This window comes from Chanodichthys erythropterus, chromosome 13 (genome assembly GCF_024489055.1).
Source record: "Chanodichthys erythropterus isolate Z2021 chromosome 13, ASM2448905v1, whole genome shotgun sequence".
In the NCBI taxonomy this organism is placed as follows: Eukaryota; Metazoa; Chordata; class Actinopteri; order Cypriniformes; family Xenocyprididae; genus Chanodichthys; species Chanodichthys erythropterus.
In genome coordinates, this window is record NC_090233.1 from 28,298,303 (window position 1) to 28,317,230 (window position 18,928).

The 18,928-nt window shown below is 41.0% G+C and overlaps 1 protein-coding gene across 1 annotated transcript; it reads left to right on the forward strand.

The window, feature by feature from the left end:
- Positions 1 to 8,116: 8,116 nt before the first annotated feature.
- LOC137035041 (myosin heavy chain, fast skeletal muscle-like) lies at positions 8,117 to 17,985 on the forward strand. Its single transcript, XM_067408287.1, has 39 exons — positions 8,117 to 8,323; positions 8,411 to 8,554; positions 8,631 to 8,787; positions 8,894 to 8,921; positions 9,088 to 9,202; positions 9,349 to 9,441; positions 9,553 to 9,616; positions 9,706 to 9,804; positions 9,902 to 10,005; positions 10,093 to 10,231; positions 10,358 to 10,476; positions 10,582 to 10,731; positions 10,815 to 10,985; positions 11,076 to 11,376; positions 11,527 to 11,597; positions 11,755 to 11,842; positions 11,952 to 12,069; positions 12,143 to 12,266; positions 12,362 to 12,498; positions 12,592 to 12,847; positions 12,935 to 13,177; positions 13,291 to 13,467; positions 13,552 to 13,697; positions 13,802 to 13,892; positions 13,981 to 14,370; positions 14,460 to 14,586; positions 14,847 to 14,965; positions 15,051 to 15,247; positions 15,326 to 15,509; positions 15,618 to 15,783; positions 15,894 to 16,018; positions 16,122 to 16,430; positions 16,552 to 16,755; positions 16,838 to 16,963; positions 17,051 to 17,221; positions 17,359 to 17,463; positions 17,540 to 17,635; positions 17,717 to 17,848; positions 17,965 to 17,985. Exons 1-39 carry the CDS (start codon positions 8,117 to 8,119, stop codon positions 17,983 to 17,985), a joined length of 5,814 nt encoding a protein of 1,937 aa, XP_067264388.1.
- Positions 17,986 to 18,928: the final 943 nt, after the last annotated feature.

Consider the following 18,928-nt stretch of genomic DNA (forward strand, 5'->3'; position numbering starts at 1 on the left):
CTTCTGGATCATGTTTAGATATGGCTTCTTTTTTTGACGTATAGAGTTTTAGCCGGCAACAGCAAATGGCATGGTGGATTGTGTTCACCGACAATGTTTTCTGGAAGTATTCCTAAGCCCATGTTGTGATTTCCATTACAGTAGCATTCCTGTATGTGATGCAGTGCTGTCTAAGGGCCCGAAGATCACAGGCATCCAGTTTTTTTGGTTTTCCGGCCTTGACACTTGTTTCAGATTCTCTGAATCTTTGGATGATATTATGCACTGTAGATGATGATAATTTCAAACTCTTTGCAGTTTTTCTCTGAGAAACTCCTTTCTGATATTGCTCCACTATTTTTCGCCGCAGCATTGGGGGAATTGGTGATCCGCTGCCCATCTTGACTTCTGAGAGACACTGCCACTCTGAGAGGCTCTTTTTATACCCGATCATGTTGCCAATTGACCTAATAAGTTGCAAATCGGTCCTCCAGCTGTTCCTTATATGTACATTTAACTTTTCCGGCCTCTTATTGCTACCTGTCCCAACTTTTTTGGAATGTGTAGCTCTCATGAAATCCAAAATGAGCCAATATTTGGCATGACATTTCAAAATGTCTCACTTTCAAAATTTGATATGTTATGTAGATTCTATTGTGAATAAAATATAAGTTTATGTGATTTGTAAATTATTGCATTACTTTTTTATTCACAATTTGTACAGTGTCCCAACTTTTTTGGAATCAGGTTTGTACTAAAATGTGCACACGATTTTATATTTAGTTCCCTCAATTTCTAAATCATGTGCATGATTTATAAATCGAGGGAACGAAATAGTAAATCGTGCACACGTTTTAGTAAATCGAGGGAACGAAATAGTAAATCATGAGCATGCTTTAGTAAATTGAGGGAACGAAATATAAATCATGCACACGTTTTAGTAAATCGAGGGAACAAATTAATAAATTATGTGCACGATTTAGCCTACTGTTTATTTTCTGCATGTAATGTCCATAGTTGTTGATCCTTCGGCTCAATCACGAGATATTCCTCGTGAAGGAACGATTTTAAAAATGCCCATTAGGGGACGTCAAGGGCTAAGCAAAACGCCTACCTTGGTTCCAAATGCTCAAACATTTGATTACTTTATGCTATCACCAGAAAATGTATCCCCCAACATTATTTTCTTCTGAGATGTTGTATAAAGGACTTAAGGGGTTAATGGAAAAAAAAATGAAGTGAGGGAAAATTACAAAGCCCCAAAGGGACAATTTGATGAAAAGAATATGAGATGGAAGGAAAACATTATGCTAATGCATCTGTTCTCTGCATTTGTGAGATAACAACTTTTTTCCTAGCAATTGTGATAAAATCAGAATTGCAAGATATAAACTCGTAATTCTGAGGAAAAAAGTCAGAATTGTAAGTTAAAAACGTCTCGGTTATGTATATAACCTTAGTTCCCTGATAGGGAATGAGACGCTGCGTAAAAACGCTATGGGAACGCCTCTGCGTGATGTCGTCTGAAGCGCGTATGCAATCTGTCCAATCAGGAGACGGAACGTCATAGGCGGGTGACGTCACTGACCAGGAACCATAAAGCCGGCCCGTAAACACTGTCATTCAGCTTCTCAAAGTCTGAAGCAAGTCGCTTTCGGGCATGCAGGGAGTATGGCAGAGTTACGCAGCGTCTCGTTCCCTATCAGGGAACTAAGGTTATATACATAACCGAGACGTTCCCTTTCAAGGGAACTCGCGCTGCGTAAAAACGCTATGGGAACGCCATACCAACGTCGCCATAGTAACAAGTGACCGATCGTGTGAAGCCGAAGCGCACAACTCACAGTAACACCTGTGCCCCTGGAGCGGAGCCGAGATCTAGCTCGTAGAATCTCACAAATGTGTACGGTGAGGACCAGCCTGCCGCATCACAAATGTCAGAAATAAAAGCCTTGGAGGCAGCCATACTCCTTGTAGAGTACGCTCGGACAGCCAATGGTGAAGGCTACCCGACCGCCTCATAAGCAAGTGAGATAGCCTCGACCACTCACTTGCTTATTGTCTGCTTAGATGCTGGTAGACCTTTTCTTGGTGCACCAAAACATATGAACAGGTGTTCATCAACATACGCATCCAATGCCCGTACTGTACATAGCAGATTAGCTTTTCCTGGTCCGAAGACTTAAACGGAGGAGGACAGAAGGCCTGCAGCATGATAGGTCTCGCAGTATTAGTGAGAACCTTAGGAATATATCCCGGATTGGGATGTGGAAATGCCTTACATTTACCAGGCGCAAATTCAAGACACGATGGAGCAATCGACAGGGCTTGAATGTCTCCAAGTCTCTTGAGAGACGAGATAGTGATGAGAAACACTGTTTTTAGTGTAGAAACTTTTCTGCAACCTCTTCGATGGGTTCGAAGGGAGCCCTGTAGGCCCTGTAACACAGTGGCCAAATCCCTTGTCGGTACTCTCGTGAACTGCAGGTCTTATCCTCATAGTGCCACGAAGGAAACATGTTATATGCGGGTGTCTCCCCAAGAGACTTCACTGAAAGGAGCGTGGTAAGCAGCTAAGGCTGCCACGTACACCTTTAGTGTGGAGGGGGATAGCCCTGTGGAAAATCTCTCCTGCAGGAAGTCCAGCACTGCGCTAACCGGGCAGTTAACTGGATCCCACTGATGATTCTCACACCAAGAAGTGAATAATCTCCGCTTCAGAGCATATAGTTTCCTTGTGGAGGGAGCTCTGGATTGGAGTATGGTCTCAACAACCTCAGTTGAGAGACCGGAATCTATGAGACGTGCCCCCTCAGAGGCCACGCCCACAACTTCCATAACTCCGGGCGGGGGTGCAGTATCAGACCGCCCGCTTGTGAGAGCTCCCGGGAGCAGAGCGATCGGGGAAAAAGCGTACAGCGGTAGCCTCGGCCACGGCTGTACCATAGAAACCAGCCCAAAAGGTGCTGGGTTTGACATGGAGAACCACAGTGGACAGTGAGTCGTCCCTCGAGACGCAAACAGATCCACTCTGGCTTAGCCATAGTTCTCCCAAAGGAGCTTCACCACCTCCGGATGAAGTCTCCATTCCCCGGGCCTCGGCCCCTGCCTCGACAGGATGTCTGCTCCCATATTCAGGTACCCTGGGATGTAAACTGCTCTAAGGGATAGCAGTTTCCCTTGGGACCACAGGAGAATCTGATTCGCCAGCTTGTAAAGCGGGCGTGATCTCAGACCCCCCTGGTGATTATATACAAGACTACTGATGTGTTGTCTGTTAACACATGTTTGTCTCTGAGGTCTGGAAGGAAGTATCTCAATGCTAGAAATACCGCCATCATTTCTAGACAATTTATGCCATGTGAGATGATGGTCCTGCCACAGACCCCGTGTTGAGCGACCACTCACGATCGCCCCCCAGCCCGTGAGGGATGCATCTGTCGTTAGCGTGATGTGACGACTGAGAGCCCCCAGCACAGGTCCCTGGGATAGAAACCAAGGTTGCTTCCATATGTCTAGAGCACGTAAGCATCGCCACGTGACTCTGATCATACGAAATGGATTCCCCCTTGGTGAGAACCCCTTGGTTTTGAGCCACCACTGCAGCGGTCTCACGTACAGCAGGCCGCAAGGTATAACGCTGGACGCTGCTGCCATCAGACCCAGCAGTCTCTGGAACTGTTTTACAGTGAGTGACTGGCCTTGCCTTATGTCCCAGACAGTATTGAGGATTGATGTTATTCGAGCCGGAGATAAACGGGCTCTCATAATCACCGAGTCCCATACCACGCCCAGATAAGTGGTTCTCTGTGCAGGAGAAAGCACACTTTTCTTTGCGTTTAGTCTCAACCCCAACTTTTCCATATGAGCGAGAACAACACCTCAATGTTGAACCGCCATCTGCTCAGATTGAGCGAGAATCAACCAATCGTCTATGTAGTTGAGAATGCGGATGCCCTGCATGCGCAAGGGCGCCAGCGCCGCATCTACACATTTGGTAAAAGTTCAGGGTGACAATGCTTAGGCCGAAGGGGAGAACCCGATATTGGTGTGCTTCGCCCCCGAAAGCAAACCTCAGGAATTCTCTGTGATATGGAAGGATTGACACATTGAAATACTCGTCTTTTAGATCTATCGTCACAAACCAATCCTCGGATCTGATTTGTGACACGACATGGCATTTTGAACTTGAGCCTTGCTACTGTTCAATATAATTGTCGCAGATCTAAAATCGGACGTATCCTCTGTCTTTCCTTGGCACAATGAAGTAGTGGCTGTAAAAGCCTGACTCCCTGCTGGGAGGAGGGACCCTTTCTATAGCCTCCTTTCGCAAGAGTGTCTGCACTTCTTGTACCAATACCAGAGCCTGCTCGGGCGTGTTTCGAACTGAATCGCATACCCCTTTTCTATAGTTCGCAGGATCCACTGAGATACTTTTGACAGATTTTCATTGTGACAAAAAATCTACTAGGGGTACCAGTCTCTCGAGACTGGCCTCTGGTGTGACATAAGCAGCCAGCACAGTGCCCTGAAGCGGTGGACCGGCAGGGAACAACTGGCATGAACTACTGAAGCGCGCCACCCTCGGGTGACACGCAGGGAACTACTGCGCCCCGGCATTGCGGCGGGGTTGGCAGAGCGCCCTCCTGAGGGCACCGAAGACTCACAGGCAACGTAAAATTAGGTGAACACTGTCTGTCTCCGGAAGGGACCACCCTCAGAATTTTTCTTTTTTCTTTTTCGGGAACCAGCCTCTCAAGACTGGCTCCTGATATGTTCTTAAGCAGCCAGCACAATGCCCTGAATCGACGCACAGGCAGGGAACAATTGACTGGGCTACCAAGAGGAACGCGAGTCATCCTTGGGTGACTCGCGGGGAACTACTGCGCCCCGGCGTTGCGGCGGGTCAGCAGAGCGCCCCCTTGAGGGTATCAAAGGCAGACGGGTACCGTATAAAGAGGTAAACGCCGTCTGGCTCTGGAGGGAAACTACATAAAGAACCAGCCTCTCAAGGTTGGGTCCTGGTGAGTTTTGTGTAATCAGCACAATGCCCCGCGGGGGCACCAAAGGACAGACAGGCACCGTATGATGAGGTGAACACTGTCAGGCTTTGGTTCTGGCGAAGTTCTAACAGCAATGACGGTCCTCAGACCCGTCTTGCTTAAAAGAATTTCGCCAGCGAGCGTTGCCCCGCTTTCCAACTCCTCGGAGGAGAAATACGGATAGCAACGCTCTGTCTGGTGTTGTCTGCGCGAGAGGTTCAACCTGGTCACAGCTGCTTCCCGCCAGCAGCCATATAACCGTGCTTTCTCATAACCACACATTTTGATGTAAAATATATAGTATGAGAAAAAGTTTATTCCACAACCCCGACACCTCAGTGTGGAGGTCGGAAAAAACTGTAAAACTTCTCGCGGGAGATTGAAGTGGCGAGTCTTCAGAATCTCCCATAGCCACGCTAACAACATCCAGCTCCTCAGAACTAGACGCCATTAATGTGACTGTATCCACCGGAGAGGAAGAAACCGCAATGCGTGCTTCCTGCCTCCGAAATAGATACTTTTTTATTTTTATTTTTTTAAATTTTTTTTAGATGCAGCAGGTGAAGGCAAAGATAGGGCATGGCCCGTCTTAAACCCCTCTGCTATATCCATATGCGAATTTCAAGACCTAAGGCACCGAACTGCCTCGGCAAAAACGGGACCCAAGCCCTGAGAAACGCGAGCCGAGCCGCCCTCCTCAAAGAGAGCTCGGCAGGAGCACAGCGCTGCTCGCAGTGCACATAGGCAGCCCCCTCGAGAGCTGCTTGGGCATGCTGCACTCCCAAACAAACAACACACATTCCATGTGTATCATATCCCGGGATAAACGCGGGAGGGATGAAAATGTTGTTCGCTCGCCATAAACAGACAACAATAAATAGATAGGACAATCACACTTAGCGCTTGCTGAAGACACAGAAACTGAATGACAGTGTTTACGGGCCGGCTTTATGGTTCCTGGTCAGTGACGTCACCCGCCTATGACGTTCCGTCTCCTGATTGGACAGATTGCATACGTGCTTCAGACGACATCACGCAGAGGCGTTCCCATAGCGTTTTTACGCAGCGCGAGTTCCCTTGAAAGAGAAATTGCAATTACCTTTTTCATTTCTTTTTTCCATTGCGAAAACAAGCTTCCATAGTAAGCTGTACTATTGAAACGTAGAAAAAAAAATAAAATAAAAATAAAAATAAGAGCTTATTTTTTTATCTAAATCAAATTAAAGGTAGGGTAGGAAATGTTTTTCATAAACACTTTTTGTTATACTAGTTTAAACTCTCTTCTCATCCTGATAGCAATCAATAATAGGTCTCTATCTATCTATCTATCTATCTATCTATCTATCTATCTATCTATCTATCTATCTATCTATCTATCTATCTATCTATCTATCTATCTATCTATCTATCTATCTATCTATCTATCTATCTATCTATCTTACCAAAAAATGTCATCCAATAGGGATGGGTGGGGTTTTGCATGTCTGGTGTAATATTGTGCATGCAAACATTCTTATATTGAATACCTTTTCGTTATGAATATTAAACTATTAAACCATTTTTAAATCTATAGGAATATTAGTGTCAAAAACAATCATACAGTTATACCTGTGCAAATGACTGTGTAACTAGCTATATAACTTGAAGATTCTTTTTATATATGAGTCAGACCAGGAAAGCTGATCCATGAATGCTCTTTTCAATGGAATGCAAACCATCCAAACAAAGCAATAAAATATACATATAAAAATATACAAAAATAGAAAGTGTGCCCCTCAAAGTCAGTATGTGAATATTCTAAGAAACAAATGTTTAAATAAATAAATAAAAAAATAAAATAAAAAAATAAACCATTTAGTACATCAAATTATTACATGTACCATAATTGGTATAAATTAATATTGCAAATGATTTCATATAATAATATTTAAAACTAATAGCTAGAAATACAATAGTGATTTAATAACCTTATATTTATTTTCATTCCATATGCTAATAATTTATTTAACTGTTTAGAAATAGTTGAAAAATAATGTGCAGCCATTAATAATCTTTGAATAATAAAATAAAAAGTATTTTACATAAGGAACTTTACACATAGACCAGTATCGATGAAGCAACATATAACTATAATACATGACAAGAAATTTATGATCCAGCAAGCCTAAAAAAAGACTAGACATGTTACTTCTGTTTTATGTGTCAACATGTTCTATTAAAAAACAGAAAGAAAAAAAGATTTTTAAGCCTTCATTGCACAATTTCTGAATCCAATATGTATGCATTGCCTCATCAATTGTTTTACTTGAAGTTAAAAACTTGTAAACTTGTACAATTGTACACAACAACTGTTGGTAAATATTCTGCTAGAGGTTAGTGGTGTTTTTTTCTTTAAAGAATTCTAAGATCAAATTATCACAATACTTTAAAGAGGTAATTATTTATTTACAACTTTGCTGTTTCCATTTTGGCAAACACCAAATGGTTTATCTGATCGATTCCTTAACTTACACTGACTCAAATAGCCATATTTGGTGTTTGCCATATTTAACTTTTGCATTGCTAGCAAAGCAAATGCAGTATAAAAACCAGGGGCAGGAGGGGAGACCTTTGCATTCAGAAGACCAGCCAACGCTTGTGGTGAGGGCATTCATTTCTTTGCAGGGAGTACGCAGTGATTATATTAGTTTAATAGAGCGAACCATAGCATGACTTTTTACAGAATATTTCTGTAGACATTTTACACAGAAAACTGTTCAGACAAACAAACTATGTGGAATTTAGATTTCAAGATTTACATATTTAAAATGTAAATATCCAATGCAATTCATGTTCATCTTTAAGACATACTGTATGTTGCTAATAGTTTATACTAAATCTTTATTCACAATTAATTATTTTCAATTTCTTCATATTACAGGGTGCAGAGAATTCATCAGTACTTGTGGGAGATTGGAAAGGTGATTGATGTTAATGTCTGTAAATACAAGACTATAGCTGTATAGAATAACATTCAAAAATAGTTCAGAAGTTCAGAAATCATTATTCTCATCATCATTCTCCTCATCTTTAAATTCCAGAAGTGAGCCGCCACCATGAGTACGGACGCGGAGATGGCCATTTATGGCAAGGCTGCCATTTACCTTCGTAAGCCTGAGAAGGAGAGAATCGAGGCTCAGAGCAAACCATTTGATGCCAAGACTGCCTGCTATGTGGCTGATGCCAAAGAGTTGTACCTCAAGGCAACAATCAAGAGCAAAGATGGTGGCAAAGTCACAGTTGAATTGCTTGACACTAAGGAGGTGAGTTTTAATTTCTATTTAATGTAGATGCTCATTAAATAAATTATTACATTGTTTTCTTTTATATCTAATTTATCAAATTTCTAGGAGAGAGTTGCTAAGGAGGAAGATGTCCACCCAATGAATCCTCCCAAGTTTGACAAGATTGAGGACATGGCCATGATGACCCATCTCAATGAAGCCTCTGTGCTGTATAACCTCAAAGAGCGTTATGCTGCATGGATGATCTACGTAGGTTCTGAAACAACATAGAAATGCATTTAATTTAATATTGTCTGTTGTTGCAATCTGACCATTGCTCTTTCAGACCTACTCTGGACTCTTCTGTGCGACTGTGAACCCCTACAAGTGGCTCCCAGTGTATGATGCAGAAGTGGTGACTGCTTACAGAGGCAAAAAGCGTATGGAGGCCCCACCCCACATCTTCTCTGTCTCTGACAACGCCTATCAGTTCATGCTGACTGGTAAGACATTATGGCATTGAATTCTATAGAATTCATGAAGGTGAATTAGATGATGCTGTTAATATAATAAGTATTTACTGGATATTTTACACATTACAATCAACAGATAGAGAAAACCAGTCTGTCCTGATTACGTAAGTATTTTCATTTAATCTCAGACCATGACAAAAATTGAAAGTATAATATAGCGAATCTATATGGAGATGTTTACAAAATAAAGTTTAAGAATGAACTTCTAAACTTACTTTGAAAAGTCTACATGTCTTTTAATCGTATGTTTTCTAATATCTCATAAACCAGTGGAGAATCTGGTGCTGGAAAGACTGTGAACACCAAACGTGTCATCCAGTACTTTGCCACAGTTGCAGTATCAGGTGGTGGTGACAAGAAGAAAGAGAGCTCCAGCAAAATGAAGGTACTGTATGGGATGTCATATATATTATTTTGAAAGATGAAGTACACTTGTCTCACAAGCGATATGATATGTGAATTTGTGAAATGCCTGCAAACAGTATTTAGACATGAAATATACAATTACTGAAAACCCTTCAAACATCACAGGGCTCTCTTGAGGACCAGATCATTGCTGCCAACCCTCTGCTTGAGGCTTATGGTAATGCCAAGACTGTGAGAAATGACAACTCCTCTCGTTTTGTAAGTTAACCACTTTTTATTTACAGTAAATTTGGTCAGTTGTGTTTGATTTTTCTATACAAAGTTTTTACAAAGAGATTATTTATGTATGATGCTATTTTGTTTAAACAGGGTAAATTTATCAGAATTCACTTCGGCACATCTGGAAAACTGTCTAGTGCTGACATTGAGACATGTAGGTAGACATGATTTCATTGATCCATCCTGTACATTTGTCTTTGTCACTCTTCAGATGATTGTGACTCAAGTACATTCTCTCAACAGATCTGCTGGAGAAGTCTAGAGTGACATTCCAGCTTCCAGATGAGAGAGGCTACCACATCTTCTACCAGATGATGACCAACCATAAGCCTGAGCTGATTGGTAGGTGCACATATTCCATTCAGTGTTAAACACCAGATAATATTGTATGATACTCTTTCAAAAAAAAAAAAAAAAAAAAAATCTGTGAATTTTACAGAAATGACGCTCATCACCACCAACCCCTATGACTTCCCCATGTGCAGTCAGGGTCAGATCACAGTGGCCAGCATTGATGATAAAGAGGAGCTGGTTGCTACTGATGTGAGTCATTACTTTTTGAATATTTGCATATTATATTTAAATATAGCAGAATATATCCTAGAGCTCATTCTTTTCTGTAATTTTCAGACTGCTATTGACATTCTGGGCTTCAGTGGTGAGGAGAAAATGGGCATCTACAAGTTCACTGGAGCTGTGCTTCATCATGGTAACATGAAGTTCAAGCAGAAGCAGCGTGAGGAGCAGGCTGAGCCTGACGGCACAGAGGGTGAGACTAAATAGTACTAATGTGTGTCATAACATGCTGTGCCATCTGAGAGATCTCTTATTTCTATTTTCACAAAGATGGTGGTTGTAGTAATCCAAGAAAATGGATGGATTTTTTTATTTGCAGAGGCTGACAAAGTTGCCTACCTTCTGGGTCTGAACTCTGCTGATATGCTGAAAGCTTTGTGCTACCCCAGAGTCAAGGTCGGAAATGAGTTTGTGACCAAAGGCCAGACCGTGCCACAGGTATGTAGTATTTCTTCAATCTAAAACTTCAGGAGTGAATCTGACTAATTATTGCAAAAGCAAAAAAGCTGAAGTTTTTAATAAAATATCCACTCTATTCTACAGGTGTACAACTCTGTTAGTGCCTTGGCCAAATCTATCTATGAGAGGATGTTCTTGTGGATGGTCATTCGTATCAACCAGATGCTGGACACAAAACAGCAAAGAAATTTCTTCATTGGTGTGCTGGATATTGCTGGCTTTGAGATCTTTGATGTAAGAATGATTCTTTATCTATTTTTATGGCAAACTGAATCATATTCAGAAGCCAGTAAATGTTTCTGTTATTTTTCCTCCAGTTCAACAGCATGGAGCAGCTGTGCATCAACTTCACCAATGAGAAACTGCAACAGTTTTTCAACCACCACATGTTTGTGCTGGAACAAGAGGAGTACAAGAAGGAGGGCATTATCTGGGAGTTCATTGACTTCGGCATGGACTTGGCTGCTTGCATTGAGCTCATTGAGAAGGTTTTTAGTGGTTTATGAATTTATTTATTTTCAATATCTATTCTCAAAATCTTATGTTTTTGGTAATAAACAACATTCTTTTATAAACAGCCCATGGGTATCTTCTCCATCCTTGAAGAGGAGTGCATGTTCCCGAAGGCTACAGACACTTCCTTCAAGAACAAGCTGTATGATCAACATCTTGGCAAGTGCAATGCTTTCCAGAAACCAAAGCCTGCCAAAGGCAAGGCTGAAGCTCACTTCTCCCTGGTTCACTATGCCGGAACTGTGGACTACAACATTGCTGGCTGGTTGGACAAGAACAAGGATCCACTGAATGAATCTGTTCTGCAGCTGTACCAGAAGTCTTCTGTCAAACTGCTGGCTACTCTCTACCCACCTGTTGTTGAGGGTAAAAATACAAAACAAAAAACAAACAAACAAACAAAAACAGAAGTGTTAACATGATTATTTACATCATTTTAACCAAACTTTGATTCAGTTTTGCACTCTTTTCTTGTTATTACATTATATGTGTTCTTTTATCTTTTTATCTGAATAGAGAGTGGTGGCGGAAAGAAGGGAGGCAAGAAGAAGGGTGGCTCCATGCAGACTGTGTCTTCTCAGTTCAGAGTATGTCTTTGTTATACACCAAATATGAATAATGTTGCAATTGAAAGGACTTAAGCAGTGACTGACATGAGCTTGCTTGACTCTATGTCAGAAAAATAATACATCAACAACTGAAAGAATGTAACTAAGAAAGGTGAACCTTTTCATGATAAAACAGGAAAACTTGGGCAAGCTCATGACCAACTTGAGGAGTACTCACCCTCACTTTGTGCGCTGTCTGATTCCCAATGAGTCCAAGACTCCAGGTAATGTTATAATGGGCTCACAGATATTCTCATATTAATACATTATTTAATGTATATAATAATGAAAATATTAATTTACCAAGCTCATGATGTAAACTAATCATTATAGGTCTCATGGAGAACTTCCTGGTTATCCACCAGCTGAGGTGTAACGGTGTACTGGAGGGTATCAGAATCTGCAGAAAGGGCTTCCCCAGCAGAATCCTCTATGGTGACTTCAAGCAGAGGTAAATGGGACCACACTAATGGTCTTTATTAGAAGATATGAAGCATTTTGTTAAATCTTCAAATCCTCCACAGATACAAGGTGCTGAATGCCAGTGTTATCCCAGAGGGACAGTTTATTGATAACAAGAAGGCCTGTGAGAAACTCCTGGGATCCATCGACATTGATCATGACCAGTACAGATTTGGACACACAAAGGTTCACATTCAGCTTTGCAACTTTCAAAGATTCAGCATGATCATTCCATACAGGTTAGTCTATATCTTTTTATTAACTCTTTTACATTAATTCAGGTGTTCTTCAAAGCTGGCCTTCTGGGTACTCTTGAGGAGATGCGTGATGAGAAACTGGCTGCTCTGGTCACAATGACTCAGGCTCTCTGCCGTGGATATCTGATGAGGAGGGAGTTTGTGAAGATGATGGAAAGGAGGTGAGTATTGTCATGAATGAAGGTGACATCAACAATAACTGAGCATATGGTAAATAATGATGTTTATGGCATTTAATGATGAATTATTCACAGGGAGTCCATTTACACCATCCAATACAACATCCGCTCATTCATGAATGTCAAACACTGGCCATGGATGAAGGTTTATTACAAGATTAAGCCTCTGCTGAAGAGTGCTGAGACTGAGAAGGAGCTGGCAACCATGAAAGAGGACTTTGCGAAATGCAAAGAAGATCTTGCCAAGTCTGAAGCCAAAAAGAAGGAGCTTGAAGAGAAGATGGTAGCACTGCTGCAAGAGAAAAATGATCTGCAGCTGCAAGTAGCATCTGTGAGTATTTTTACTTGAATTAACTGAAGTTTGGCTGCATATGGGCAATGTGGTTTCCAATGAAATAGCAATCTATTTTCTTAACAGGAATCTGAGAATCTCTCAGATGCTGAGGAGAGGTGTGAGGGTCTGATCAAGAGCAAAATCCAGCTTGAAGCTAAACTCAAAGAGACAACTGAGAGGCTGGAGGATGAGGAAGAAATCAATGCTGAACTGACAGCCAAGAAGAGGAAACTGGAGGATGAGTGCTCTGAGCTGAAGAAAGACATTGATGACCTGGAGCTTACCTTGGCTAAAGTGGAGAAGGAGAAACATGCCACTGAGAATAAGGTTAGAGATTAAGTTGGTTTAATATTAAACTTAATCTCTGTCTTATGTAATTATATTAAGTGATGATATGAATAGTTAAAGATAAGCTCACTTGAAACAATAAAATGACACAGGTCAAGAACTTGACTGAGGAAATGGCAGCTCAGGATGAGAGTATTGCCAAGCTTACGAAGGAGAAGAAAGCCCTCCAAGAGGCACATCAGCAGACACTGGATGATCTCCAGGCCGAGGAAGACAAAGTCAACACCCTGACCAAATCCAAGACAAAACTTGAGCAGCAAGTTGATGATGTAAGTTGATTATGTAATAATGTTTATTCATCAAATTAACTATGATTTTGCTGTGAACATATTTTATACATCATTGTCTTGTAGCTTGAGGGTTCCCTTGAACAAGAGAAGAAGCTCCGCATGGACCTGGAGAGAGCCAAGAGAAAGCTTGAAGGAGACCTGAAATTAGCCCAAGAGTCCATCATGGACCTGGAGAATGACAAGCAGCAATCTGAGGAGAAAATAAAAAAGTAATTAAAACATGAAATCTTTGAAAACATTGGAAACTTTTATTGATGTGTTATTTTTTTTATTTTTTTTTTTTTACAAACTACTTCTTGTTGAACACCCACAGGAAAGACTTTGAAACAAGCCAGCTGCTCAGCAAGATAGAAGATGAACAATCTCTGGGTGCTCAACTCCAAAAGAAGATCAAGGAGCTTCAGGTATTTTGAGACTTTTTTTTCAAACATTATGATCATTAATAATCAAATACAGATCACTAAAAATGTAATGAACTACTTTCCACCACAGGCTCGCATTGAGGAACTGGAGGAAGAGATCGAGGCTGAGCGTGCTGCTCGTGCCAAGGTTGAGAAGCAGAGAGCTGATCTCTCCAGGGAACTTGAGGAGATCAGTGAGAGGCTTGAGGAGGCTGGAGGAGCCACTGCTGCTCAGATCGAGATGAATAAGAAGCGTGAAGCTGAATTCCAGAAGCTGCGTCGTGATCTTGAAGAGTCCACCCTCCAGCATGAAGCTACAGCTGCTGCCCTACGCAAGAAGCAGGCAGACAGTGTGGCCGAGCTGGGAGAGCAAATCGACAACCTGCAGCGTGTCAAGCAGAAGCTTGAGAAGGAGAAGAGTGAATACAAAATGGAGATTGATGATCTTTCCAGCAACATGGAAGCAGTTGCCAAAGCAAAGGTTGGGAATTGTTTCAAAAATTGTTCAAAAAGGAAATATAACAAATGTTGTTAAGATTCTTCAGAATCCAATGATATTTTTGTTTACAGGCTAATCTTGAGAAGATGTGCCGCACACTTGAGGACCAACTTAGTGAAATTAAGTCCAAGAATGATGAGAACATTCGCCAGATGAATGACCTCAGCGCTCAAAGAGCAAGACTTCAAACTGAAAATGGTAAATGATGGCAAAATATCTCAAAAATATCAAACAAAATGAAACAGCATTTTATTTCATCCTCTAACAAGTGCAGATATATAAGTATGAGTAAATTATTCACATGATCCTTTGACCTCATTCTCAATGTTCATTTATTATGTATTCATAAAATGTATGATGATGTAAACTATTTCTCCAGCCGAATTTGTAGCAAATGCTTTTCTCATATTATTAAATGGTTTATTTTGAACTGAACTGACATTTGAACATTTGAACAGGTGAATTTGGCCGTCAGCTGGAGGAGAAGGAAGCTCTAGTTTCTCAGCTCACCAGAGGCAAACAAGCTTTCACTCAGCAAATTGAGGAGCTTAAGAGGCATATTGAAGAGGAGGTTAAGGTAATACAGCATAATCAATACATACATATACTTCTACATTACGATAATGCAGAGATAGCTAATATTATGTGACTTTGTTTTCAAGGCTAAGAACGCACTGGCCCATGCTGTACAATCAGCCCGCCATGACTGTGACCTGCTCCGTGAGCAGTTTGAGGAAGAGCAGGAGGCAAAGGCTGAGCTGCAGCGGGGAATGTCAAAGGCCAACAGCGAGGTTGCTCAATGGAGAACCAAATATGAAACTGATGCCATCCAGCGTACTGAGGAGCTTGAAGAGTCCAAGTATGTATATTATTGCATAATATTCCCAAAACTCTATTTTATAGATTAGAATTCAAAATTATGTGTATTACTTAACAGGAAGAAGCTGGCTCAACGTCTGCAAGAGGCAGAGGAACAAATTGAGGCAGTGAACTCCAAATGTGCATCTCTTGAGAAGACCAAACAGAGACTCCAGGCTGAGGTGGAGGACCTCATGATTGATGTGGAGAGAGCCAATGGTTTGGCTGCTAACCTTGACAAGAAGCAGAGGAACTTTGACAAGGTAAACAATTTTGAGACATTATATGACATTCTCTTTGTAAAGTATAGCTAGAATGGGCTTTGTTAAACATGTTATAAACAAATCGATCCTGAAATATCTCCACCAAAGGTCCTGGCAGAATGGAAGCAGAAATATGAGGAAGGTCAGGCAGAGCTGGAAGGTGCCCAGAAAGAGGCTCGTTCACTCAGTACTGAACTGTTCAAGATGAAGAACTCCTATGAGGAGAGTCTGGACCAGCTGGAGACCCTCAAGAGAGAGAACAAGAATCTTCAGCGTAAGAAAGAAACCGTTATAATTAGAACAGTTTTTTTATTTTTTTATTTGAGAATTAAAAAGTAAACTCATATGATTATGATTACAGATTATATTTCTTTCTTTCTATAGAGGAGATTTCAGATCTGACAGAGCAGTTAGGTGAGACTGGTAAGAGCATCCATGAGCTGGAAAAGGCCAAGAAGACAGTGGAAACTGAGAAGGCAGAGATTCAGACCGCCCTAGAGGAGGCTGAAGTGAGTATCTGAAGATCAGTTTGGAATTCTTGCTAGAACCATTCCACTGTGTTGTTAATGCATATTTCCATTATGATATTAAAAGTTGTTTTATTTTTCATAGGGCACCCTGGAGCATGAGGAGTCCAAGATTCTTCGTGTCCAGCTTGAGCTAAACCAGGTCAAGGGAGAGATTGACAGGAAGCTTGCAGAGAAGGATGAGGAGATGGAGCAGATCAAGAGGAACAGCCAGAGAGTCATTGAATCCATGCAGGGCACTCTGGACTCTGAAGTTAGGAGCAGGAATGATGCTCTGAGAATCAAGAAGAAGATGGAGGGAGACCTTAATGAGATGGAGGTTCAGCTAAGCCATGCCAATCGCCAGGCTGCTGAGGCCCAGAAACAGCTCAGGAATGTTCAGGGACAACTCAAGGTATGTGACTTCTGTTCAATTTTGGGATGTATTAATATGTTTGTGTAATCTAACCTATGTTAAGTAAAGCCCAACAGAAAACACATCAAAAGCTTATTGTAAAGTAATTTATTATGTGCAGGATGCACAGCTGCACCTTGATGATGCTGTGAGAGGACAGGAAGACATGAAGGAGCAGGTGGCCATGGTGGAGCGAAGAAACGCTCTGATGCAGTCTGAGATTGAGGAGTTGAGAGCTGCTCTAGAGCAGACAGAGAGAAGCCGCAAAGTGGCTGAACAAGAGCTGGTGGACGCCAGTGAGCGTGTTGGGCTGCTGCACTCTCAGGTAAGGGTACTTTGTTTTTATAATAAAATTAAGGAAATTTTAATCATTTAAAATGTTCAAAATGTTGCTTTCCATTTTGTAGAACACAAGTCTCCTGAACACCAAGAAGAAGCTTGAGGCTGACCTTGTTCAGATCCAGAGTGAAGTTGATGACACTGTACAGGAAGCCAGAAATGCAGAGGAGAAGGCCAAGAAGGCCATCACTGATGTGAGCAACAGTAGCTGACAAATGTTTCAAAAGATGCTTGAGTACTTGAAAAATGTTATCCAATCAATTTCTGTGTTCATGCGAAAGGCTGCAATGATGGCAGAAGAGCTGAAGAAGGAGCAGGACACCAGTGCTCACCTTGAGAGGATGAAGAAGAATCTGGAGGTGACAGTGAAGGATCTGCAGCACCGTCTGGATGAGGCTGAGAATCTGGCCATGAAGGGAGGAAAGAAACAACTCCAGAAGTTGGAGTCAAGAGTAAGACTGCCTTTATTCTGATGCTCGCCTTAATTTTGATGTTCATAGTCTTGATGGGGATGGTACAAAGTGTCTAAACATCTTTAAACATTTTATTGGAGTAAAATTAGTTTAATAATATCTCCCACTTACTGTAGGTCCGTGAGCTTGAGGCTGAAGTTGAGGCAGAGCAGAGACGTGGAGCTGATGCTGTTAAAGGTGTCCGCAAATATGAGAGGAGAGTCAAGGAGCTCACCTACCAGGTAAAAAATGTCTAGTAAAATTCTGGTCCCATTAATCAGATTTTGTTCAAGTCTGATCCATGTTCATTATCTGCAGACTGAGGAGGATAAGAAGAACCTCAACAGACTGCAGGATCTGGTTGACAAGCTTCAGCTGAAGGTCAAGGCTTACAAGAGACAGGCTGAAGAAGCTGTGAGTACCTCATTTGAGAACTATAAACACCTTGTGAACAATTATATTAAGTTCCTAATATAATCGTATGTGACTTTGCAGGAGGAACAAGCAAACACTCACCTGTCTAAATTGAGGAAGGTGCAGCATGAGCTGGAAGAAGCTGAGGAGCGTGCTGACATTGCTGAGTCTCAAGTCAACAAGCTCAGAGCCAAGAGTCGTGATGCTGGAAAGGTTATTTTTCTCAAATGAATTTTCACACGTATTCAAACTTTAAAGCTCGTTTTTTATCATAAATTGCTCCATATTATATTCATACAGATTTTTTATTTGTGTACTTTTATTTTCAGAGCAAAGAGGCAGCAGAGTGAAAACCTTCACATACACTGACACCAGCTCCCATTTGTTTCTTAAAATGTGCAATTGCTCAATAAAACGTATTCATCAACTTCTTCTTTACAACTTACTGTTTTTTTTCTGTTGTTGCTGTTGTAATGTTTATTACATTTATTTTCATATACAGCAATCTCCTCAAATGAGACAAATAATTATTGCTTCAACATAGAATTTTTGAGCTTTCACACAATGAGTTTTTATCCAGTATAACTACTAATTACTACAAACCATTTTCCACTAATTAAATACTGAAGTACAGACGTGGACAAAATTGTTGGTACCCTTGGTAAATATGAATAAAAAAGCCTGTGAAAATAAATGTACATCATTAATCTTTTAGATCTTTTATTTTCATTGTAGTATAAGAATTTAAAATGGGGGGTAAATTTCATTATGAAATAAATGTTTTTCTCTAATACACATTGTACAAAATTAATAGTACCCTATTAATAGTACCCCTAGTAATTCTTATGAGTACTATATCTCAGGGCCCATATTTATCAAGTATCTCAAAGTGCCATTTTAGTCTTAAGTGATGAGAATTCATGAAATTTACTCCTACTTTTAAACTAGTATAAAAGCAAGTTATCAAATTTCTTAAAGCCAAGAATTACTCTTACTCTCCCAGTTATTTAAAGGGTTAGTTCACCCAAAAATGAAAATTATGTCATTAATGACTCACCCTCGTGTTGTTCCAAACCCGTAAGACCTCCGTTCATCTTCGGAACACAGTTTAAGATACTTTAGATTTTGTCCGAGAGCTTTCTGTTCCTCCATTGAAAATATATGTACGGTATACTGTCCATGTCCAGAAAGGTAATAAAAACATTGCTTTCAATAAAAATGCTTTCACTCCACAGTGACACTGCTTCTTCTTCTTTCCTGTTTTACGGCGGTTGGCATCCATCTTATTGGTGT

Bases quoted from the DNA above. Each gene is read 5' to 3' on its own strand.
- LOC137035041 (XM_067408287.1), top strand. From the start codon at position 8,117: ATGAGTACGGACGCGGAGATGGCCATTTATGGCAAGGCTGCCATTTAC. The intron at 8,324-8,410 runs GTGAGTTTTAAT...TCAAATTTCTAG, and splicing joins AATTGCTTGACACTAAGGAG to GAGAGAGTTGCTAAGGAGGA. The intron at 13,178-13,290 runs GTTAGAGATTAA...AAAATGACACAG, and splicing joins AACATGCCACTGAGAATAAG to GTCAAGAACTTGACTGAGGA.